Source organism: Lampris incognitus, chromosome 2 (genome assembly GCF_029633865.1).
Source record: "Lampris incognitus isolate fLamInc1 chromosome 2, fLamInc1.hap2, whole genome shotgun sequence".
Classification (NCBI taxonomy): domain Eukaryota; kingdom Metazoa; phylum Chordata; class Actinopteri; order Lampriformes; family Lampridae; genus Lampris; species Lampris incognitus.
The window spans coordinates 136,177,725-136,200,474 of NC_079212.1; the positions used below are offsets into that span (position 1 = coordinate 136,177,725).

Here is a 22,750-nt window from a genome sequence, read left to right on the forward strand (position 1 = left end):
TATAGTGATGGATTGTGTGTGAGAGAGTGTTGGCGGTTTCACTGGTGGTATGGGGGCCATGTGTGCACAAGGGTGAAGAGGCAGGTAGGTGCTTGAGGAGGGGGAGAAGCAGATGTGTATGGATTTTGCATCAAACCCTGCTGGTTGTGGTGGGCGCCCCCCTGCCAGGCGCCATGGCTTCTCGAAACATGTGAAGATAGGGGTGTGAATGCAGGCTTCGAGGTGTAGTGTTTGTGTGTGCGGCATGGACAGGGTTAGGGGGGCAGATTTGGGGGTAGGGGCTGGATTTAGTGGTGGGTGTAGGTGGCGGTAGGGTGGGCGGTGTCAGAAAGGGGTAGGAGGACGTTCTGTCTCCCAGTTCTTGCTCCAAAGGGAATGTAATGGCAGATGTATGTCTAATATGCTCATGCATGTAAGTGTGTTGTTGGAAAAGATTGTGTATATTGCCTTTGTATAGGTAGAAGTTGGTCCTTATGAATTTGGGAGACTATTGAACACAGTGAGAAAACATAAAATACACACTTTAAGATATCTACCTCTGTTCAGCTAATCCAAGCCCTTCCTTCAGATGGAACTCGTTAGTGTCACAGATTTGATCCCTGTCGGGTTATTGCATTATATATTCAGAGCCATATTACGCTTGTTTTGGCTGTGAGCAAGTGCTAACCCCCCGCTGATCCCAATGCAGACTAAAAAAAAAAAAAGCTCTGAGAATTTGTCTGTCCGGATGGATGCTTTTGTTCATTTCTGGCAGGAGGAACAGAGTGAGAGGATCCATCACTGTTCATTTGATGAGCCTTGAAAGCCTCAAAGTGGCTTTCAGCTTAACCGTCCGGCTAACTTATTAGTCCTGCTATGTTTCAATTCTACTCTGAAATATTTCACCATACTTTGGAGCCGAATATAACTTTTGGCTGTGACATATTTTGAAGTAGAGTGAGTTGATTTGTAAATCTTGGATGGCTGCATTTTAGAGAATAGGTAGTTGCTTAGATAGTGTTAAGTGGACCATTTGAAAAGGCGGCTGGATGAAGAGATGGCAAAGTAATCAGTTATGATGGGGATGGAATGTCATTAAAAAATGATGGGCAAAGTTTGTAAATTTAAAGTCTCACTTAAAGGCCAAAAAGGATGAAATATATACAAAGATGAAGGATTTAAATTGATGGGTCAGTTTTGTAAGACTACCGGCATGAAAGACATTTGTGACAATGTCAGTAGGACAGTGGGAGAGGCAGTGAACCAATAGAAATAATACTACATCAAATCTAAATTTTGGACAGGAATGAGCAAGTGAAAATATTGAATGATTAATGAGAATTTTTAAAAGAAAGTGACATTCAGTCACCCTAAGAATTTATTTGTTTCAAAATGCTGTTGGGTTTCTTTTGTGCCATTTTGTATCCCTAAATGAAGTAAACCAAAGTAAGAAACAAAATAGCTGCAGATGGGTCCAGACAGATGGGAAAGAACAAGTGAAAATGTAGAATAATTGAAAAATTCTAAAAGATTGGTAAAAAACAGAAGTATAATCTGCTATAAAATCTGTTTAAAATGCTTTAGGTTATCGTTTGTGCCATTTTGTATCCGTAGAAAAAGTAAACCAAAGTAAGACACAAAATAGTTTCAGATGAGTTCAGACAGACTAATAACAAAATAGCAGAATACAGAATAACAAAAACATAGTAAAAACAAAAGACGGATGTATTGTCAGTCTCCCTAATGCTTAATTTTTTTCATAACGCTAGTCATTCAATTGTGCCATTGTGTGTCCCCAGATAAGGTAAACCAAAGTAAGGCACAAAGTAGTTGCAGATGGGTGCTGTGGCATCACTCCAAGAATAACAAAAACAAGAAGGGAGGAGTAGAGGAAGAGAAGGAGAGCAGACAGTCAGTCAATTAGTCACTCCAGGCCTGGCCTCTCGGTGGGGGGTTATGCTCGGGGCGAGATCACAGGCCTGCTGCCATGGCGATGCCTTCACAGGCACACAGCGACAGAGAAGAAGCTGCTGGCACCGGGTCGCCACACTGATTCACCACGGCACAGCCATGCTGCATGTTTCACCCATGTTTTACTGGCAGAGTCTGACTTATGTGTAGACCTCTGAACTCCTGATGGCCTTGCCTTTTTTTTTTTTGCCGGTCATCCTGAAGGTACCCCGACCAAATATTTAGACACGGTACCTTCATTTCAGACTCGACAGACCGCAGCTAGTGCGGCGAGTACCTATGTGGGTTATCATATGGGATTGTGTAATGACAGGGATAAAGGCCTGGCATGCACAACTTTAAAGGGAAACACTCGTGATTTTCAACACTGTCTCCATATATATATGTTGTAGGGATGACACGCCATCAGCAGCCATAATACTGGGCAGTCTTCAGTGTGTCTCTGAAATGCTACTGAAATTGTGTACATTGGTGACATTGCTGGTAGATAATCTGTGAAGGTGAAAACTTATTTCCTGGCTTACTGATAGGCTACAACAGTGGTACTGAGACTTGGCCAATTCAGAAGCTACATTGCCGATATTTTTTTGGAACGAGCCACATTACAGAAATATGCCTTCTCACCCAATCTTCGTAGATTGCTCTTATAGGTTGCTCTTATTGGGAAACTGGATTACTAACATTACTGCGGTAAACTTGAATCATGCTGTGATGGAATTCTCCAGCTAACAGCCTCATGCAAGCAAAGCTGTAAGAAACTAGAGTTATGGATCATTCACTGAAGCTGATGGAATCGTCAAACGTGAGAAAGGCTAGGCATTAACAACTGAAACTTTGGTTTGGCAGTTGCTCTAGGACAGTATCACATTTAGAGCTGTTACGTATGTTCGATCTCAATACTTATTTGTGTAAGGAACGGATACATATCAGATATGAAATGTTCTCCGCAAATCTTCGAGTTTGATTTTGCTCTTCTGACCACGTCTTCCAGTTCTCCCGACGGATCGCGTGAATCCACGCCTGTCTTCTTCGTTTTTTGGTTGGAGATTTCCCTTTCGGTGTGCGATAAAAATGCAGATGCTTATTGTTACCATCTTTACGATTTGTACAACCGACAGCGCAACAACTGTGAGGCGTTTCGTTTTAAATCCATTTCTCCTTGATCTCTTCGAAATGACCAAAGTAATGTTTACAAACACAGGACTCGTGGCTCCTTTTTGCCTCACAGTCTGCGCATGCACATTGGGCGCTTGTAATTAAGGGAACACATCTATACAGCTATACGTACCATTGTTTCTCATATAATGCCGCTGATGCCCAAACCAGTGAGTTTTCACATTCACGGTGACATTACTGGAAGACACTTTTCACACAGTGTTGGTGATGTTTCACAACAGGATGTTAGGACAGGATATAATGTATGGAGGAATGTGATTTGATCCTTCAGGATTTGATTGGATTTTGTAAAACATTTCATAAAAGTATTGGTTGTGTTGTTGCTCGGCCGCCCAGTCAGTAATGCAATTATTTAGTCTTGGCTGTTTTGGAAGCAGCCAAAGGGATAATTCGGATTTATTGATGTTAGGTGGTATGAACAGCAGCAAACAGAGTCAGCAAAGAAAAACTAAAACACATAAAATACCTAACTATCTTTTAACTGCACATTTCTTAGAAAACAGCTCATAGGTGGCATGATATTTGAATTGCCATGATATGCGAGCAGGCTGGAGCAGGGGCGTTTCTAGGAGTTGACAAGGTCTGGGGCTAAGCCCAGACCGTCTAGGGCTGAGGTCGGGGGGGTGTGCATGCGCCGAATTTGTTTTGGGTGGTCCCTGCTGTTTTGCCTGGAACGCTACTGCCTAAATTTCATCTAATTTTACTGCATTGTATGACAACTGCAAACATAACATTTCATCCATCCATTATCCAAACCGCTTATCCTGCTCTCAGGGTCGCGGGGATGCTGGCACCTATCCCAGCAGTCATTGGACGGCAGGTAGGGAGGCACCCTGGACAAGCCGCCAGGCATTGCTCTGGACAAAACAGACATTTACATCCACACACAGACAGCAGCGTTGGAGGTGGTCGGGAATCAAATTATTAACATTTCGTGAGGATTACAGATTTTTTTTTTCCTCTGTCAGAAAGATTCGGGGCGAGTCAAAAAACATTTCCAGCTAAAGCCCCGCAAGCCTGATGTTGATGACACCAATGGGCTGGAGTGCATAATAATAATAAACAGGCGTTCTTCAACAACAAAAAGTAGTTCCAAGATAGTATGTAACGGTTCGAGAGGAGAATCAAGCATTGGAAATACACAAAAGATGTCATATTGGCTTGAGAAGGGTTACCAGTTTTTTCTCAACATTTGTTATTATGGCTTAAAATATAGTCTTAGCCGACCCCATTTGCTGCAATTCATTTTTTTTGCCCGCTGGGACTAGCAGCTGAATCTCTGACCATGGGAGTCACAGACCAAGGTCATGCCAGTCCATTGGTAACACATACCAGCTAATGTCAATAAAATCCAAGCTATCCCTTCGAGGCGATTAAGCTTTGATGAAAATAAGTAAAAGAAAAGAGCAGATTTTGTTGAGATTAATTCTGGCATAAGTTGTTAAATAGGTGCATGATATGACTCGGGAAATGAGCTGGCCAGGTAAAAGTCCGTTTTCATGACGTTTTTATGTGACTGGTAGATATCTCCGTTATCCATTCCCTGCCGTCTGTCTCTTTCCCTTCTTCTGGTTTCGTTTTCGTCTCTGACCCTGCCATCCATTTTGTTTCAACCCCGACACTTGAAAGTCAGTCGCCTTCTATTAGAATCACCATGTTCTCATCATTACCCATCAATTAGACTGGCAACGGCGCTGGCCCACAGAGAAACATCTGCAGCCTTTGGGCTCAGTTCTCCCAACAGCTGTGGAAAAGGTACCCTGAGCTCATTGTCCCTCACAGAGATAGTTGTCGGGTGCAAAGTTGTCTTAATGAATCAATGGGAATGTTGAAGTATTGTAGGTCACGTATTACGCCATGATAAAAAGACTATGGACAGATTGCTGCAGAAAGTTACGGTTTGCTTTTGCTTTGCAAAAGCTACAAAGATGTAGAAATTTAAAAATATCTGGTTTTGATGCTTGAGATGAATCACTAATTTATCAGACAATGTGCTGTGTCATTACATGACCAGACTTGAAATGTTTTTTCTGAATACTGAGCTGCAGAGTTGGAGGCAAACACTTTGTTTAAATATGCCTACAGTGAAGCATCAGCAAACAATCCCTGCAACATATTATTAAAAAGTTTATTATTTATTTATTTTTGGCCATGTTGTACTTGCTTTACAGAGTCTCAGTTCCGACATGAGGTGGATGTCTTCAGCACGGACACATCTTTTTCCTTTCTAACAGTTTTTCCTTATTGTGCACCGTCAGGATGGAGGAAATCCTTTGCTTTCAAGTCCATGATAATGCTCAGCTAGTAATAATGGGCTCAGATCAGATCACTGGCGTTTTTATTTGTTGAAATGCCGTTCCTCTGTTTCGTTTCAGAAAGTTAACAAGGTGTGGTTTCATTTCACAAAATATCAGATGAAACAGTTTGTGCTCACTGTATGTATATTACATATATTTGTAAATTTGTGTTGTGACAGTGTATGTGCAATTGCACATTATTTGCTAATGTTAAATGTGTGTGTGTGTGTGTGTGTGTGTGTGCGTGTGCGTGTGCACTTGGACATGCATTTAATAGCAATGGTACACAAGTACCATGAACCTTCTGGGAACATGGCTGACTGATCGTATGGACCTACAGCTTCATGTGTATCAGCTGAAGATCCTTATTAGGATTGTAAAGGTAAGAAAAAGACTCTCAGTTCTACTGGCTTTTCAGCTGAAAGTGTCTTTTTTTTTTTTCTTAATAAAGCCAATGATATCTTGATAATGAATGTTTTAAACCATCAATCGTGTGTATGTAGCGTGTGTATCGTGCATATCACAGTTTGTTAAATGTGGGATGAAAATGTTTCTAACATTGATTTTGTTTCTTTTCACAATCAACGACCATGTTACTTTAACATTTCCGGCTTTAAAATACATCAGCATGCGTCAACATTAGGAGTCGTATTGCTGTGGAGTTGTGACGGTGCTCCTCTTTCATACTTGCCGAAGATTTTAGCGTTGAGTAGCATCAGATTTTTTCATTTATGTCAAAACTCAGAAATCTGAAATGCTGCACGTAGGGCGTATCATAAAGAGAGTGAGAGTGGTGAAACCTCAAGGAAGAGACATTCTGACCCATTCTGTCTCAGTTGGATGGAGCACAGTTTGAGATATGTAGCGGGGTGATAATATGGCAGCATGATTGTGATATAGCGGTAGGAAAGCAGGTTGACTCAGCACAGCGTCACATCCATTCCGGTTAGTTAAACCGTTCCGTATTCCTATTCAGACCCTGGACAACACTGCCAAGTACAGGATGTAAACCAAGGCCTTGCATAACCACGCCCCCTACAGATCAAACGTGACTGAATTATTGCAGTCTGACAAATCTGGGATTGGGTTAACCTAAAATCACTTTTCTATTGAAAAGTAGAGAAATTTAATCTATAGAAATATAGATTAAGATGTGTACAAGTAGGGCATCCGGGTAGCATAGTGGTCTATTCCGTTGCCTACCGACACGGGGATTGCCGGTTTGAATCCCTGCGTTACCTCCGGCTTGGTTGGGTATCCCTACAGACACAATTGGCCGTGTTTGCGGGTGGGAAGCCAGATGTGGGCATGTGTCCTGGTCGCTACACTGGTGCCTCCTCTGGTCGGTTGGGGTACCTGTTCCGGGGGTGGGGGGGGTTACTGAGGGGAATAGCGCAATCCTCCCACATGCTACATCCTCCTGGCAAAACTTCTCACTGTCAGGTGAAATGAAGCGGCTGGCGACTCCACATGTATCAGAGGAGGCGTGTGGTAGTCTGCAGCCCTCCCCGGATCAGCAGAGGGGGTGGAGCAGTGACCAGGACGGGTCGGAAGAGTGGGGTAATTGGCCAGATACAATTTCGGAGAAAAGGGGAGAAAAAAAATCTCCCCCCCCCCCCCCAAAAAAAAGATGTGTACAAGTATTAGGTCTATCAAGTTGAAGAGAAGTGAAATGTCCACTTTCCACTCAGTCTTCCATCCCAACACAACACATTCATACATACATACTGTGCTACTCAGTTGCTGTGATCATAAAATGTATTGTAGTCACAAGTCACCTTATGGTTTTAAAGGCATTTAAGTATAAAAAAAACTGCTTTCTTAACCCAGTCTCATAGACAAAATCTTTATATACAACTTATTTGCGGTTTCCAAAATATGTCGATTGCTAACCTGTGGTGTGGGCCTGGGTCGGCTTGGATTCAACCAACCACAGAGCTTGATTTTGTTTTTTTTTGGTTGGGGAATTTTTACAATAAAATAACAAAGACATTTTACTACTACTACTGCTATTACTATTACTTTCGGCTGTTCCCATTAGGGGTCACCACAGCGGAGCATCCGTTTCCATCTCTTCCTGTCCTCTGCATCTTCCTCTGTCACACCAGCCACTTGCCTGTCCTCCCTCACCACACCCATAAACCTCCTCTTTGGCCTTCTTTTCCTCTTCCCCGGCAGCTCCATATTCAGCATCCTTCTCCCAATATACCCAGTATCTCTCTTCCACACATGTCCAAGCCATCTCAATCTTGCCTCTCTTGCTTTGTCTCCAAACCGTCCAACCTGAGCTGTCCCTCTAATATTCTCGTTCCTAATCTCTCCTTCTTCGTCACTCTCAATGAAAATCTTAGCATCTTCAACTCTGCCACCTCTTCATGTCTTTTCATCAGTGCCACTGTCTCCAAACCATATAACATAGCTGGTCTCACAACCAAATTGTTAACCTTCCCTTTAACTCTTGCTGGTACCCTTCTGTTGCAAATCACTCCTGACACCCTTCTTCCACCCTGCCTGCACTCTTTTATTCACCTCACCTCTGTTCTGCACTCCCCGTTACTTTGGACAGTTGACCTAAGTATTTAAACTCATATGCCTTCTTCACCTCTACTCCTTGCATCCTTACCACTCTGCTGTCCTCCCTCTCATTCATGCATATGTGTTCCATCTTGCTCCTATTGACTTTCATTCCTCTTCTCTCCAGTGCATACTGCCACCTCTCCAGGCTCTCCTCAACCTGCACCCTACTCTCGCTACAGATCACAATGTCATCTGCAAACATTATAGTCCACGGAGACTCCTGCCTGATCTCGTCCGTCAACCTGTCCATCACCGTTGTAAACAAGAAAGGGCTCAGAGCCGATCCTTGATGTAATCCAACCTCCACCTTGAACCCATCTGTCATTCCAACTGCACACCTCACCATTGTCACACATCCCTCATACATATCCTGCACCACTCCTACATACTTCTCTGCAACTAATGACTTCCTCATACAATACCACACCTCCTCTCTCGACACCCTGTCATATGCTTTCTCTAAATCCACAAAGACACAATGTAACTCCTTCTGACCTTTTCTATACCTCTCAATCAACATTCTCAAAGCAAACGTCACATCTGTGGTGCTCTTTCGTGGCATGAAACCATACTGCTGCTCGCTAATCGTCACCTCTCCTCTTAACCTAGCTTCTATTACTCTTTCCCATATCTTCATGCTGTGGCTGATCAACTTTATACGTACCTCTGTAGTTGCTACAGTTCTGCACATCACCCTTATTCTTGAAAATCGGTACCAGTATGCTTCTTCTCCACTCCTCAGGCATCCTATCATTTTCCAAGATGTCTGTGAATGTTCTCATTTTCCAAGATTGTGTTAAACAATCCAGTTAAAAACTCCACTGCCATCTCTCCTAAACATCTCCATGCCTCCACAGGTATGTCATCAGGACCAACTGCCTTTCCACTCTTCATCCTCTTCATAGCTGCCCTCACTTCCTCCTTGCTAATCCACAGCACTTCCTGATTCACTATCCCAACATCATTCAACCTTCTCTCTCTCTCTCATTTTCTTTATTCATCAGCCTCTCAAAGTACTCCTTCCACCTTCTCAGCCCACTCTCCTTGCTTGTCTCACGTTTCCCTCTCTATCCTTGATTGCCCTTACCTGCTGCACATCCTTCCCAGCTCAGTCCCTCTGTCTAGCCAGTTGGTACAAGTCCTTTTCTCCTTTCTTAGTGTATAACCTCTCATACAACTCACCATACACCTTTTCAGCAAAGCCATTTTACTATTCATCCAAATTCTTCTGTTCTAATTCAAGGAGGGGAAAGTCTTGTTCCAGTGAACATTGGCATGCATTTAGTAGGCTATCAGTGCACCCGTTTACTCATCACCAGGATTCCTTACTGTGCAGTAGCATGATAGCATATTGTCTGTTTTAATATTTTTGTGGCTGATATTTTCACATTATTCTCTTCCTATAAATATAAAACTATTTGGTCAGTGAGCTTTTTCAGAGAGTGTTGAGAGGCCTACTCAGTAATTTCTAGGCCCACCTACAAATTAATTTCTAGCTACGCCAGTGTTGGTAACATTGTCACTTGCATACAATGCATTTCACCATATTGATGAATGAGGATGTGGTTCAGGGCATCCACTCTGATCATCCGCTTTACTACTAGTAGATTGGAGGTAGTTTAGTAAGTTTAGGTTTTGGGGGGGCGTCAGGGTAGCGTAGTGGTCTATTCCGTTGCTTACCAACACGGGGATCGCCGGTTCAAATCGCCATGTTACCTCCGGCTTGGTCGGGCATCCCTACAGAGACAGTTGGCCGTGTCTGCAGGTGGGAAGCCAGATGTGGGTATGTGTCCTGGTCGCTGCACAAGCGCCTCCTCTGGTCAGTTGGGGCGCCTGTTCGGGGGGGGGGGCTGGAGGGAATAACGTGATCCTCCCACGCGCTTTGTCTCCCTGGTGAAGCTCCTCACTGTCAGGTGAAAAGAAGCAGCTGAAGACTCCACATGTATCGGAGGAAGCAAGTGGTGGTCTGCAGCCCTCCCCAGATCGGCAGAGGGGGTAGAGCAGAGACCAGGATGGCTCGGAAGAATGGGGTGATTGGACAAGTATAATTGGGGAGAAAAGGGGGGGGGGATCCAAAAAAAAAGTTTAGGTTTGGGTTTGGTGTGATTGAGGACAGGGTAAGGTTGTGGGAGGCTGATTGTTCAGCGTTATAATCCATGTTGAGTGTAAGTCGAGGTTAAATGTAGATCTGAGTGGATGTCCTCTATCACATCCTCATTTATTGGTAGGTTGGCAATCAATATGTTTTGGGATATGCAGATATGTTGTATACGAATGTTTTGTCTGTGAGACTGGGCTGGCTTTCTCGGGGCTGCTGATAACATAGACGGCATCTCTTTCCAACCTTTTCTTTCATATCTGTCTGTCTGTCTGTCTGTTAGAAAAAGTATCGTGATTTTCGGCTACAGGGGGTCCTGGACTCAACTTTGAACAGTAAGATGTACGAAACAGTGCGGAATCGGCTAACTCTGGAAGAGGCCACTGCCTCGGTGAGGGAAGGAGGGATGCAGGGAATATCCATGAAAGACAGCGACGAAGAGGATGATGACAATAACTAGATGAAAAGGAACTTAGGGCGGCCCCACCCTTTTCAAATGGCACCGCTAGGCCGTGCTGCACTGCTGTGAGGGAACACAACAATGTGAAGGCATTTCGGATGGTGAAGGGGTACGCTACCTGAGAAGCTCACGAGGTTGTCCTGTATCGCCAAAGTCCAAGGTGCAATCCACAGATTTGTTTTGCCAGCTTACTTTTGTTGTTGTTACGCTGATGACTTCTGAAAATTTTCATGGTAGTTCCACATTTGAGTATTATTTGTTGGAGCCGAAAGGACAGAATATTGAGTGAAATTAAATACATCTTTTTCAGTACAGATATTCATAGGAAGCAAAATTTAATTTCGAGCAGGATGACACTTGGTTCAACAGTTTTGTTTAGTTGTTTTTGCTTAGTCTAGGAATACTCTTGCCTATGAGAGCTTGCCATTTTAAAATGTTCCAATTTGCTGCTGTTTTCACAACCAGTAGCTGTATGTTATGAAGACTTACTTCTGAATCATATTGGCTTATCCAATCATATGTTGCTTTTTTTTTTTTTTTTTTTTTTACAATTTATCCCTAAAAAAAAAAAGTCTTGTGGACATGCATTTATTTTTCACATTGACCTGCATCCACTCCTCGTAGCTTCCCAGTAGAAGCGTTGTCCTGTCATGTTGTGAGGAGCAGCAGTTGTAGGGTTGTGTGCCTTGCACAAAGCCAAGATATTTTGGAATTGGCGGTTTGTTTGTTTGTTTATTTGTTTATTTATTTATTTATTTGTCTTTATTTCTCCAACTACATTCTTCCAACCAGTCTGGGAATAGAAACCAGTGGCCATAATCTTGTAATCTGCCGTTGTATTATTATTAGTGTCTCATAAACTTACATGGGAACCTGAGATTGAATTAACAAAATCAAACAAATTCCAAGACTTGGTTTAGTCGATCCAGAAAGCAAACGGGGAATCGACCAGAGAGGGTTATTTATTTATTTTATTGAGATCCACGTCGGCTGTGCATTTATGTAACAGCTACTCGTCCTGGGGTTTGCACAGGCCCCGACTTGACAGTACACAGTTACATTAAGACATTACATTCAGTGCAGGGCGTCTGGGTAGCGCAGCGGTCTATTCCGTTGCCCTACCAACGCGGGGATTTCCTGTTTGAATCCCCGTCTTACCTCCGGCTTGGTCGGGCATCCCTACAGACACAATTGGCCGTGTCTGCGGGTGGGACACCGGATGTGGGTATGAGTCCTGGTCGCTGCACTCGCACCTCCTCTGGTCAGTCGGGGCACCTGTTCGGGGGGGGGGGGGAACTTGGGGGAATAGTGTGCTTATCCCACACGCTACGTCCCCCTGGCAAAACTCCTCACTGTCAGGTGAAAAGAAGCAGCTGGCGACTCCACATATATCAGAGGAGGCATGTGGTAGTCTACAGCCCTCCCCGGCTCGGCAGAGGGGGTGGAGCAGCGACCAGGACGGCTCAGAAAATAGGGTAATTGGCCAAGAACAATGGGGGGGGTGGGGGCATTACATTAAATGCTATTTTCATCTATAGTAAGATTTGTTTCAAATGACCATGAATGTAATGGTTTCACGGGTGCTTCTTCCCAGTCTGCCGCCCACCAGTTAATTTCTTGTTGCAGATGTGCAGCCTCTCAGCAACAACCGCTTCCCATTGGACACCTCCTTGGAAATGCAAAACAAAGCAATGCAGATGATTGCATTTCTGCAGAGTTGACCTTTTTGAAGACATGAGTCGTGTCACGTATCTTAAATGCTTCGACATAAACGAAAAAAAAATCCTCGAACCAAAACGACTCCTTGTAGCTAGTTAGTCATGTATTATCCGCTGCTCGGATTGTTCCCTCATGTGTGTTGTGTAACTCTGCTGGCGAGGAAATGAAAAACGGATTCAGTTCGGCACAGCTATTCAAGGTGATGAGATGCAATTGATATTGGTCACTGTTTTTAGCCTGCCAACCGATGCATGTACCAATTGTCTTAACTTATGAAGTTATGTTGTGACTAATCCAGTACTTGTAATGCAACACAATTTAGATGTAACAAGTGACAATTCTTTTTTAGGATCAATTTTACAAGTCTAAAAAGAGGTGTCAAAGGGTCAAAACTATGAAAACTACGTATCTGTGTGAAAGATATAGGTGTTATATGGATAGAGTTGCTGAGTTAAAAAAAATTTGATTTTATTTATTTCATTTCTGACGAATCATTTCATTCGCAGTGTCAAAGAAACCACGTTTATGAGCAAGGCTACGAATGTGTCCCTGTGCAATGCTAAACGCTATCTGGCTATATATTTAAATGTGCGGTGAATACAGTTTTGGTCATGACAAGTGTGAAAATGACATTATTTTTTGTTGGTGTTGTAATGGATTTTCATATCTCACTCATATCGGGCTGAAGTAGTTCAGACGTGACAACTACACTTCGTTAGATTTTCAACACAGCGCATTTCAGAATAGCGGTTCGTCATTTAAAACTGTCCGAGTATTCGTCTCCCAAGTTTGTTATTCCTGCCACAGTTGGAAAAGTAAACCTGTAGTGCTTCACGTCTTCATCCGGCTGCTCCCTCCATACATAATTGTACAGATTCCAGTCTGACCAGCTCCTGTAGGATGCTCACTGTTCCTCTAGGAAGAAACTAGCGGCACGGTAGCTAGCGGCACAGTGGCCCAGTGGTTAGCGCTGTCGCCTCACAGCAAGAAGGTCCTGGGTCTGAACCCCGGGGTTGTCCAACCTTGGGGGGGGGGGGTCATCCCAGGTCTTCCCAGGTCTTTTCTGTGTGGAGTTTGCATGTTCTCCCTGTGTCTGTGGTGGGTTTTCTCCGGGTGCTCCGGTTTCCCCCACCATCAGAAAGACATGCATGTTAGGGTTAATACTGTGCCCCCTGACTGAGGCATGGCAAGACGAACTGGAGTTGGTCCCCGGGCGCTGCACGCCGGCTGCCCACTGCTCCTAGCTACACAGCTAGGATGAGTTAAATGCAGAGAAAGAATTTCCCCATGGGGATTAATAAAGTAGTATAAAAAAAAACTTGAAACTACATCACTCCTCTTAGTTTCAACTGCTCAACACTAAATCCACTTACCACCGCAGTAGTCGTGTCTCTGTGTTGAGATACACACTAGAACGGCCATGAAGTCTCGTTTCTTCAGCTTTAGCAGCGTACTTGTTGCGTTGACTTTCACACCAGACCAATGCTCCTAAGACCTTCTGCCTCGCCAGACACTGGTTAGTCCATTTTCATGTTTTATTTACATGGTTTTTATTTTTTACGTTCATTTCAGCAGTATTTGGATAATGTTTTCTTTCAAAAGAAGTACCACCGACTTTGTTATACGTGCCCTATACTTCATTCTGTGTTTTTTGTTGTTGGTTTTTTTTTCCTCTCATTTTTATAACAGATTATGGAAATGAAGTCTGCCTGTCTTTCCTCCCACCACCGTTGTTTTATATACTGTACTCTTAGAGTTGTGCTTTGCCCAGTGTGCATGTCCGAGGTATCCAATTCCAAATGTGTTTTGTTCACTGTGTAAACTTACTGGTGGATTCATTACGCTTCTGCCTTCCTAGGTGAACCCACTTGGACAAAGAAATTCAAATAAAGGTGAATGGCAAAAAGTGAGAAGCAGTTCTCTTCTTATGTGGCATTACAGAGGCAAGATACACCCTGCATGCCATTTCATATTGTCAACATCTCTCTCGCTCTTGCTTTCTCTTTCGCTCTCTCTCCCTCTCTCTCTATCTATCAATCCATCATCTATCCATCTTCTATCTATCATCTATATATCTAGTATATCTAGCTATCTACTATCTATTGATCTATCTTCTACCATCTTTCTCTCTATCTATCTATCTCTAGGTATCTACTATCCATCGATCTATCTTCTACCATCCAACTGTCTTTCTATCATCTATCGATCTATACATGTATATGTTCTATAGATGACACTCAATTAGCTGCCATAATATCGAGCAGTCTTCTGTGTGAAACTTCACCAAAATTGTGTGAATAGTATCCTGCAGTGATGTTACTGGATGCCACTGTGAATGTGAAAACTCACTTCCTGGTTTGGCAATGGGCTGCATTATATGAGAAAATGTGCATATCAATGGTACATACAGCTATATAAGAAAATTTAAATTTTCTTCTCTGCATTTTTTTCGTTCGCCTACTGTCTTATCTGCTGTGCCATACAATCTGAACTGAGTTTCAGCCTTCATTGGTGACTTTCCTCAAACCCCAACAACTTTTGACCCCCAGCATTGTGTGTATACTGGGTGTGGATGTCCTGCCACCAAGGAGCAGATAAGAAAATACATATTTTTAATCCAAGGCCCTGACCCTTCCTCCCCCTCCCTCTTTTCTTAAAGGAGTCTGAGATTAATGTTATGGATTAAGACAACCCTCATCTTGGGAATTTATATTACCATCCAGAAGGAGATTGAAGAATTGCCAGACATCAAATCAAGAACAGCCAAAAACAAATCAAGAGCCTAAGATGGAAGCTATGACTGAAGTGGGGAGGATTAAATATTATAAAGACACAAATTAAAATAAGATGGGGTATATTTAATCACTTTATGGAAGGAAAAAAAACATCAAATCCTTCTGAGAAGAATAGAGAAAAGTAAGATTGTTTTGTTTGTTTGTTTTTGTGCTAGCCCAGTGGAAATGAGGTGACTTGAAACACATTTCAGCAGAAAAAACATCTTCTTTCTTCCTCTGTGAGAGTCCCTGACTCCACAGTGGCCTTTTTCCAGCATGATTTCCATTTAGCTCTTGGTGAAATAAACAGGAGTTTTCCGTGACGGGACATGAATTCATGCGGAGCTGCAGATCATCACCACATAAATCGGCAACGTCTTTTTATTTTGTCCTCCCGACAACTTTTGTTAGCTAACGTCAAGTTCTTCCTCCGAGCATCGCTTGAAAATGTTGTTCCTCATTGAACAACACGGATAATCCCAAATAATGTTAATTCCGAAGCCTTTCGATCATGGAATATCCCGGCGGATAGTCATTCATTTCTGTTCACCTTCTTCCTTAGTGGAAGCCAGAGGGTTGTGGTAGGGATGACTGAATGAATGGTAAAATATTCTGGCTGATTTGAAACACGCATGAACAACTGAATTTATTTCATATCTGTCAGTGCATTTCAGAGATGATTTTAGGTAAAACTGAGAGCAGAGATCTGATTTTGTTTTTTGTTTTTTTTTCCTCTGACATACTATAACAAGCCATTCTCTGACACCCGGGGCCCTCACTAACCATTTCTAGAGAGTGTGCGGAACGGATAGAGGGAGGCAGCAAAGAAGAAGAAAATGGAGAGAGTGGCTTTGTAGTGATGTACTCATGAGACCGCGACCGTGACCTAATTGTCTCAGCGGAGGGACGTCGCCCACACCCCTTGCACACAAGAGTAATCAACAGCCAACGCGCAGCCTATTCTAACATCCAATCTACAATACCAGCGAGCTGCCTCTGAATATCATCCATTTAATTTCCCCATAAATCCAAGGCACGATGGGGCAGTTTTGTGCAAGAGAGGACACCGAGATGGATTAATGGGTCTGGAGATTTACACTGGCACGATCTGAGCTGATTTGGCTTTTAAGCTCCAATCAAGTTGGGAAATGGGGAAATAACAGTACCCAAATAAAAGAAATCTCCAACTGACCATCACAGTAAGAACTGGCCCCGAGTCGTAGTGGCCGAACGCCCGGACGGCAGGGAGTCCTGTGGTGATACAGATGTGAGGTCCGACACATCGAATCCATCACGCAGTCTGTGACATGATGACAAAAGGAAACTGAAAAGATGAAGGGAGGATTCGACCAGTTTGTCTTCATTCAAGCTGCCAGAATATATTGGTCTCTGCTTGCTGCGAACAGGCAATCCATTAGACGGCATATCACAATATCATCGAGGTAAAACGCAGTAAAACCATTGCAGGGCTACAAAATAGATTGTTGTTGTTCGTCCAAAGAGGAAAGGTGGCCTTTTTTTTTCATTTTTTTTTTCAGTTTGGCTGCTTTGCGTGCCAGAAGTGTCAAAATTGCCTGCCATTTGAGAGGGCAGGTAGATGTCAGATCTGTTTAATAAAGGCGGCACCCAAAGCCGCTTATGTTTTCCTGCCCCACCAAACCTTCTTACCCTGGCCTTAAGAAGGGATAACAAGCCCACTGATTAATTTTAGATCTTTTCCATGAAAAGAGTAGCTTACAGTTTAAAGCAATCTCTGCACAATGATAAGAGGAGACACTGGGGCAGATTTTATGATACCTCGGGATTGGAAATGACAGAAAGCCGCCATGTTTCAAGTCCATACAGTAACGCCCGTATGAGGAATAAACGGCGTCAGCATTGCTAACGAAGATGCCGCTGCTAATGCCACTGTTATTATGAGGTGAATGTCAAGAGTCAATCCCCTAACACACTTTGCACATTCTTTGTAAAAATATGCTCCGTGAAGTCACCTTAAAATGGCTGGAACTTTGTGCAAGGAAGTCAAGATGATGGATTTTTTTTTTTTTTTTTGCTTCACAGCACAGAAAATATCCACTCCTAGATTTACATAAACTGGACAAGCATGCATCACCTGCATTTTTTTGTGTACGTAGATCAGGTCCTCGCATTAAAATCCCTCAGAATTCTTTTCAGTGGATGCACCTGTCAGTCCAGCGAAGCTGCAAAACTAAATGCTACTGGCTTTGCTCTGGTCTGCATGCTTTGCAGGGTCCTCCTCTATACCCGGGATCGCCCGGGGATGCTTGAGCAAGGCCTGGACTCACCTGACTCACTGCAGGGCTGAAAGCTGTGAACACACACGCACGCATGTATGTACACACACACACACACACACACGGAGGTGAATAATAAGACCTTTGCTAATCAGACCAAACAGTGGGCTTGTTATTCTACCACTGATGCATGAGAGTTAAACTTAAGTTCTAAACATTAATACAAAGTGTCCATAAGTATTTTGCATCTCTTAAATGAGACAACCATTGTTTTCGGTGCGAGTCTGAGCATAATAGATACCCATTCAGCAAGAAACGATTTTATACAAGGAAACCCCAGAGATCCTCCCTGAGAGCAAAATCAAAAAGACATTTCTGGACTCACTACAGCAGAAAAGGAGAAGCATTTCCACGATAAGTTGACTGCAGGAAAACACAACTGAATATGGAGTAAGACAACATGCCCTGCATTACCTGTTGTTGTTTTTTGTTGTTTTGTTTTTTTGAGTTAAAACTATACCAGACTCTGGCACCTTCCACATTCAAGGTCTCAAAAGTGTATGTGGAAAATCAGTCGAGCCGCATGCTGTTTTTATTTATTATTTATTTATTTCCCCCGTGTGCATCTGTGAAGCTAGCGGACGGCACTGGGTGTTTAGATGTTTAGATGTTCGGCTCTGTCTTGCCCTGGCCTTATTACAGTTGCTGCTTTTGAACCATCGAAGACCCCCCCCCCCATTCTTCAAAATAATATGGAATATGTAAAATATCACTACGATACTCCGGGAATCTTACGCGAAGTCGACATATAAATCATATCTGCTTACGTATGCAAAAATAACATGTCTACAGATCCAACTGTAGTCCATCATGTTGAACTGTTTGGTAAAATATAACATCAAACCAAAACTAGCTTTCAAATACTACTCCCTCCAGTATTTCAAATACCACTCCCTCCAGTATTACGAATACCACTCCCTCCAGTATTACAAATACCACTCCCTCCAGTATTACGAATACCACTCCCTCCACTATTATGAATACCACTCCCTCCAGTATTACAAATACCACTCCCTTTAGTATTACGAATACCACTCCCTCCAGTATTAGAAATATCACTCCCTCCAGTATTACAAATACCACTCCCTCCAGTATTACAAATACCACTCCCTCCAGTATTTCAAATACTACTCCCTCCAGTATTACAAATACCACTCCCTCCAGTATTACAAATACCACTCCCTCCAGTATTTAAAATACCACTCCCTCCAGTATTACAAATACCACTCCCTCCAGTATTACGAATACCACTCCCTCCAGTATTACAAATACCACTCCCTCCAGTATTACAAATACCACTCCCTCCAGTATTAGAAATGCCACTCCCTCCAGTATTACAAATACTACTCCCTCCAGTATTACAAATACTACTCCCTCCAGTATTAGAAATACTACTCCCTCCAGTATTACAAATACTACTCCCTCCAGTATTTCAAATACCACTCCCTCCAGTATTACGAATGCAACTCCCTCCAGTATAACAAATACCACTCCCTCCAGTATTACAAATACCACCTCCAGTATTTCAAATACCACTCCCTCCTGTATTTCAAATACCACTCTCTCCAGTATTACAAATACCACTCCTTCCAGTATTACAGATACCACTCCCTCCAGTATTACCAATACCACTCCCTTCAGTATTTCAAATACCACTCCCTCCAGTATTAGAAATACCACTCCCTCCAGTATTTCAAATACTACTCCCTCCAGTATTACAAATACCACTCCCTCCAGTATTTAAAATACCACTCCCTCCAGTATTACAAATACCACTCCCTCCAGTATTTAAAATACCACTCCCTCCAGTATTACAAATACCACTCCCTCAAGTATAACAAATACCACCTCCAGTATTTAAAATACCACTCCCTCCAGTATTTCAAATACCACTCCCTCCAGTATTTCAAATACCACTCCCTCCAGTATTACAGGTACCACTCCCTCCAGTATTACAAATACCACCTCCCGTATTTAAAATACCACTCCCTCCAGTATTACAAGTACCACTCCCTCCAGTATTACAAATACCACTCCCTCCAGTATTTCAAATACCATTTCTTCCAGTATTACAAATACCAATCCCTCCAGTATTACAAATACTACTCCCTCCAGTATTACAAATACCGATCCCTCCAGTATTACAAATACCACTCCCTCCAGTATTACAAATACCACTTCCTTCAGTATTTCAAATACTACTCCCTCCAGTATTACAAATACCACTCCCTCCAGTATTACAGGTACCACCACCTCCCGTATTTAAAATACCACTCCCTCCAGTATTACAAGTACCACTCCCTCCAGTATTACAAATACCACTCCCTCCAGTATCTCAAATACCACTCCCTCCAGTATTTCAAATACCACTCCCTCCAGTATTACAGGTACCACTCCCTCCAGTATTTCAAATACTACTCCCTCCAGTATTTCAAATACCACTCCCTCCAGTATTACAAATACCACTCCCTCCAGTATTACAATTACCACTCCCTCCAGTATTTCAAATACCACTCCCTCCAGTATTACAATTACCACTCCCTCCAGTATTTCAAATACCACTCCCTCCAGTATTACAAATACCGCTTCTTCCAGTATTACAAATACCACTCCCTCCAGTATTACAAATACCACTTCTTCCAGTATTACAAATACCAATCCCTCCAGTATTACAAATACTACTCCCTCCAGTATTACAAATACCACTCCCTCCGGTATTACAAATACCACTCCCTCCAGTATTACAATTACCACTCCCTCCAGTATTTCAAATACCACTCCCTCCAGTATTACAAATACCGTTCCCTCCAGTATTTCAGACCTCATTTTGGGAGGAACTTTAAATAATATATTGTCGTCCTCGTTAAGTTAGACAAAATTGTGCATCACGGTGCGACATCCGAATTTCATCCTGATCCAATACCCAGCTTTGTACAAGGGTGGATGTATTTGGGGGGGGGGGTGTAAGAAAAGTGGGCTTAACTAAACTGAGGGGCATTTTGTTCAAGTGGGCCCTCTATAGAGACACCATCTGTTATGTCTTCACACAAGACAGAGAAAACACAGCCACCAATATGTCACGGCTACACATGCACGTTTGTGTGTGTGTGTGTGTGTGCGCGCCATGTGAGCTATGTGGACATGGCAGTGTGTACGTAAGTGGCAGGTAGGCTAGGCGGGCTGACAGGCCACATGGCAGAGGGGCCTGGGTGCGGAGGGGCCAGGTGAAAGCCAGCCGATGTGACAGGCTGAGAAAACTCCTGCAGGACGGAAACCTGGGCCGACAAAAGGACTCGTGCAGGAATCCGTTAAAAAAGACGACGAGTTCTGCTGTGGCTAGCACAAACAAGGCCACGCTGTCTCGACAGGACACGTTTTCCTCCTTGCTGGCATCCTTTAAACTTTCTGTTTTACTTCAACAACTTGAAGGCAGAGTAAGAGAAGTACGGCGCCGGGCCGTCACCTCTCTTGTCAGTGGTGGTAGATGAAATAGAATTGGACTTGGAGTTTGTTTTTTTTGGGGGGGGTTGGGGGCATCCTGTAGATGGATGCAATTGTTATGAATGGGCCTAACCTGCTGGTTGTATGATGAATATATCACCAGCTAAAGTCAAATATCAAGCTATTCAACGTAGTTTGTTTTCTCTGAGGCCGAAGCCCATCACTCACTCATTATCATCTTACAAACACACCTTCATTGCTGGGCTTCCAAAACTTTTTCATACCATGATACTTTTTCACCTGATATTACTTTCATACATGATACTTTTTGACCTGATACTACTTTAATACCATAATTCTTTTTGACCTGATACTACTTTAATACCATGATACTTTTTAACCTGATACTACTTTAATACCTGATACTTTTTGACCTGATACTACTTTAATACCATGATACTTTTTAACCTGATACTACTTTCATACCAGATACTTTTTAACCTGATACTACTTTCATACCTGATACTTTTTGACCTGATACTACTTTCATACCTGATACTTTTTGACCTGATAAAACTTTCATACCTGATATTTTTTAACCTGATACTACTTTCATACCTGATAGTTTTTGACCTGATACTACTTTAATACCATACTTTTTGACCTGATACTACTTTCATACCATGGTACTTTTTAACCTGATACTACTTTCATACCTGATACTTTTTGACCTGATACTACTTTCATACCTGATACTTTTTGACGGTTTCTTGCAAAAAAAGCAAAATAATCCAAAATAATCCTCTCTTTCGTTCATCAGTGCAGTAATCCTCCTTGCAGTCAGCCATCACGGCCTACTGCTGATCTAACGAAACACACACATGTCAGCACTACACGTTATTTTAGTACAATCTAATCTTTGCATTGATTGTATTCTCTCAAAAAGTACGACAAATGTTTTGTATCCTCTCTTTTGTTAAAGAAAAGACTTTTCATCACCAAAAAAAAAAGTAACTATGTGCATTTCATAGCGTGATCCTCCCACGTGCTTCGTCCCCCTGGTGAAACTCCTCACTGTCAGGTGAAAAGAAGTGGCTGGCGACTCCACATGTATGGGAGGGGACAGCCCTTCCCGGATTGGCCGAGGGGGTGGAGCAGCGACCAGGCCGGCTCGGAGGAGTGGGGTAATTAGCCAAGTACAATTGGGGAGGGAAAAAAAATAGTCGTGTCATTTCCTGTGCTGAGATGCTTCCTCATTGTATATCTACGGGTGGAGTTGGCGCCTTCCTAAAAGGTCAAAGGTTGAAATAGCATCATGTGAACATGGAAAGGCACGTGCCAGCTGTTAGCAGTGGTTATTTCTTTCTCGACGTTGACTGCAAAACAGTTTGCACGATACCGATACCAATAAAGGTGCAACGACTTATCGTGATGCAACTGAGGCTTCGGTCCCGGTGGGTCCCATCCCAAGCTACATCGGGTGGTGTGTGTGAAGCTGGGTGGGCCACTTGTGTAAATTCATATTTGACTTGCGTCACCATGTCCACAACCTGCCACCAAGACCCGTGGCTGGTTACCCTTCTGTGCATGACTTCCACAGAACCACAGAGCACATAATGGGAATTTTGGCTGCATATAATTAAGACTGAGGAAATACATAAACAAGATCCGCATGTGTACAATTCTACCCTCCTATAGTGTTATACTATGTGGGGTTAGACAAATGTCTGTTTTCTGTCAGGAAAACAATGTCCACTATCAAAGCCAAGAGAAAAGAGTGTACAGGACACCGGATGCTCCCATCCACGCCAAGCCAAGTATTCAAGGATATCCTTAAAACACGACAAACACAATTCCAAAACCCACGCAAATGAGAATATACAGTGTTGGGTTTAGACATCCCACACCCATAAGAAAGAAAAATCACACACTTAAACGGTATA

At 42.9% G+C, this 22,750-nt stretch overlaps 1 protein-coding gene across 11 annotated transcripts in view; it reads left to right on the top strand.

Moving 5' to 3' along the window:
- cadpsa (Ca2+-dependent activator protein for secretion a) overlaps positions 1-10,558 on the top strand; it is a 190,148-nt gene extending 179,590 nt beyond the window's left edge. For all 11 annotated transcript variants that reach the window (XM_056275124.1, XM_056275123.1, XM_056275128.1 and 8 more), the window contains 2 exons: positions 5,701-5,805; positions 10,382-10,558. In XM_056275124.1, the coding sequence (XP_056131099.1) occupies positions 5,701-5,805; positions 10,382-10,558 (282 nt within the window). The remainder of the gene's footprint in view (positions 1-5,700; positions 5,806-10,381) is intronic.
- Positions 10,559-22,750: the final 12,192 nt, after the last annotated feature.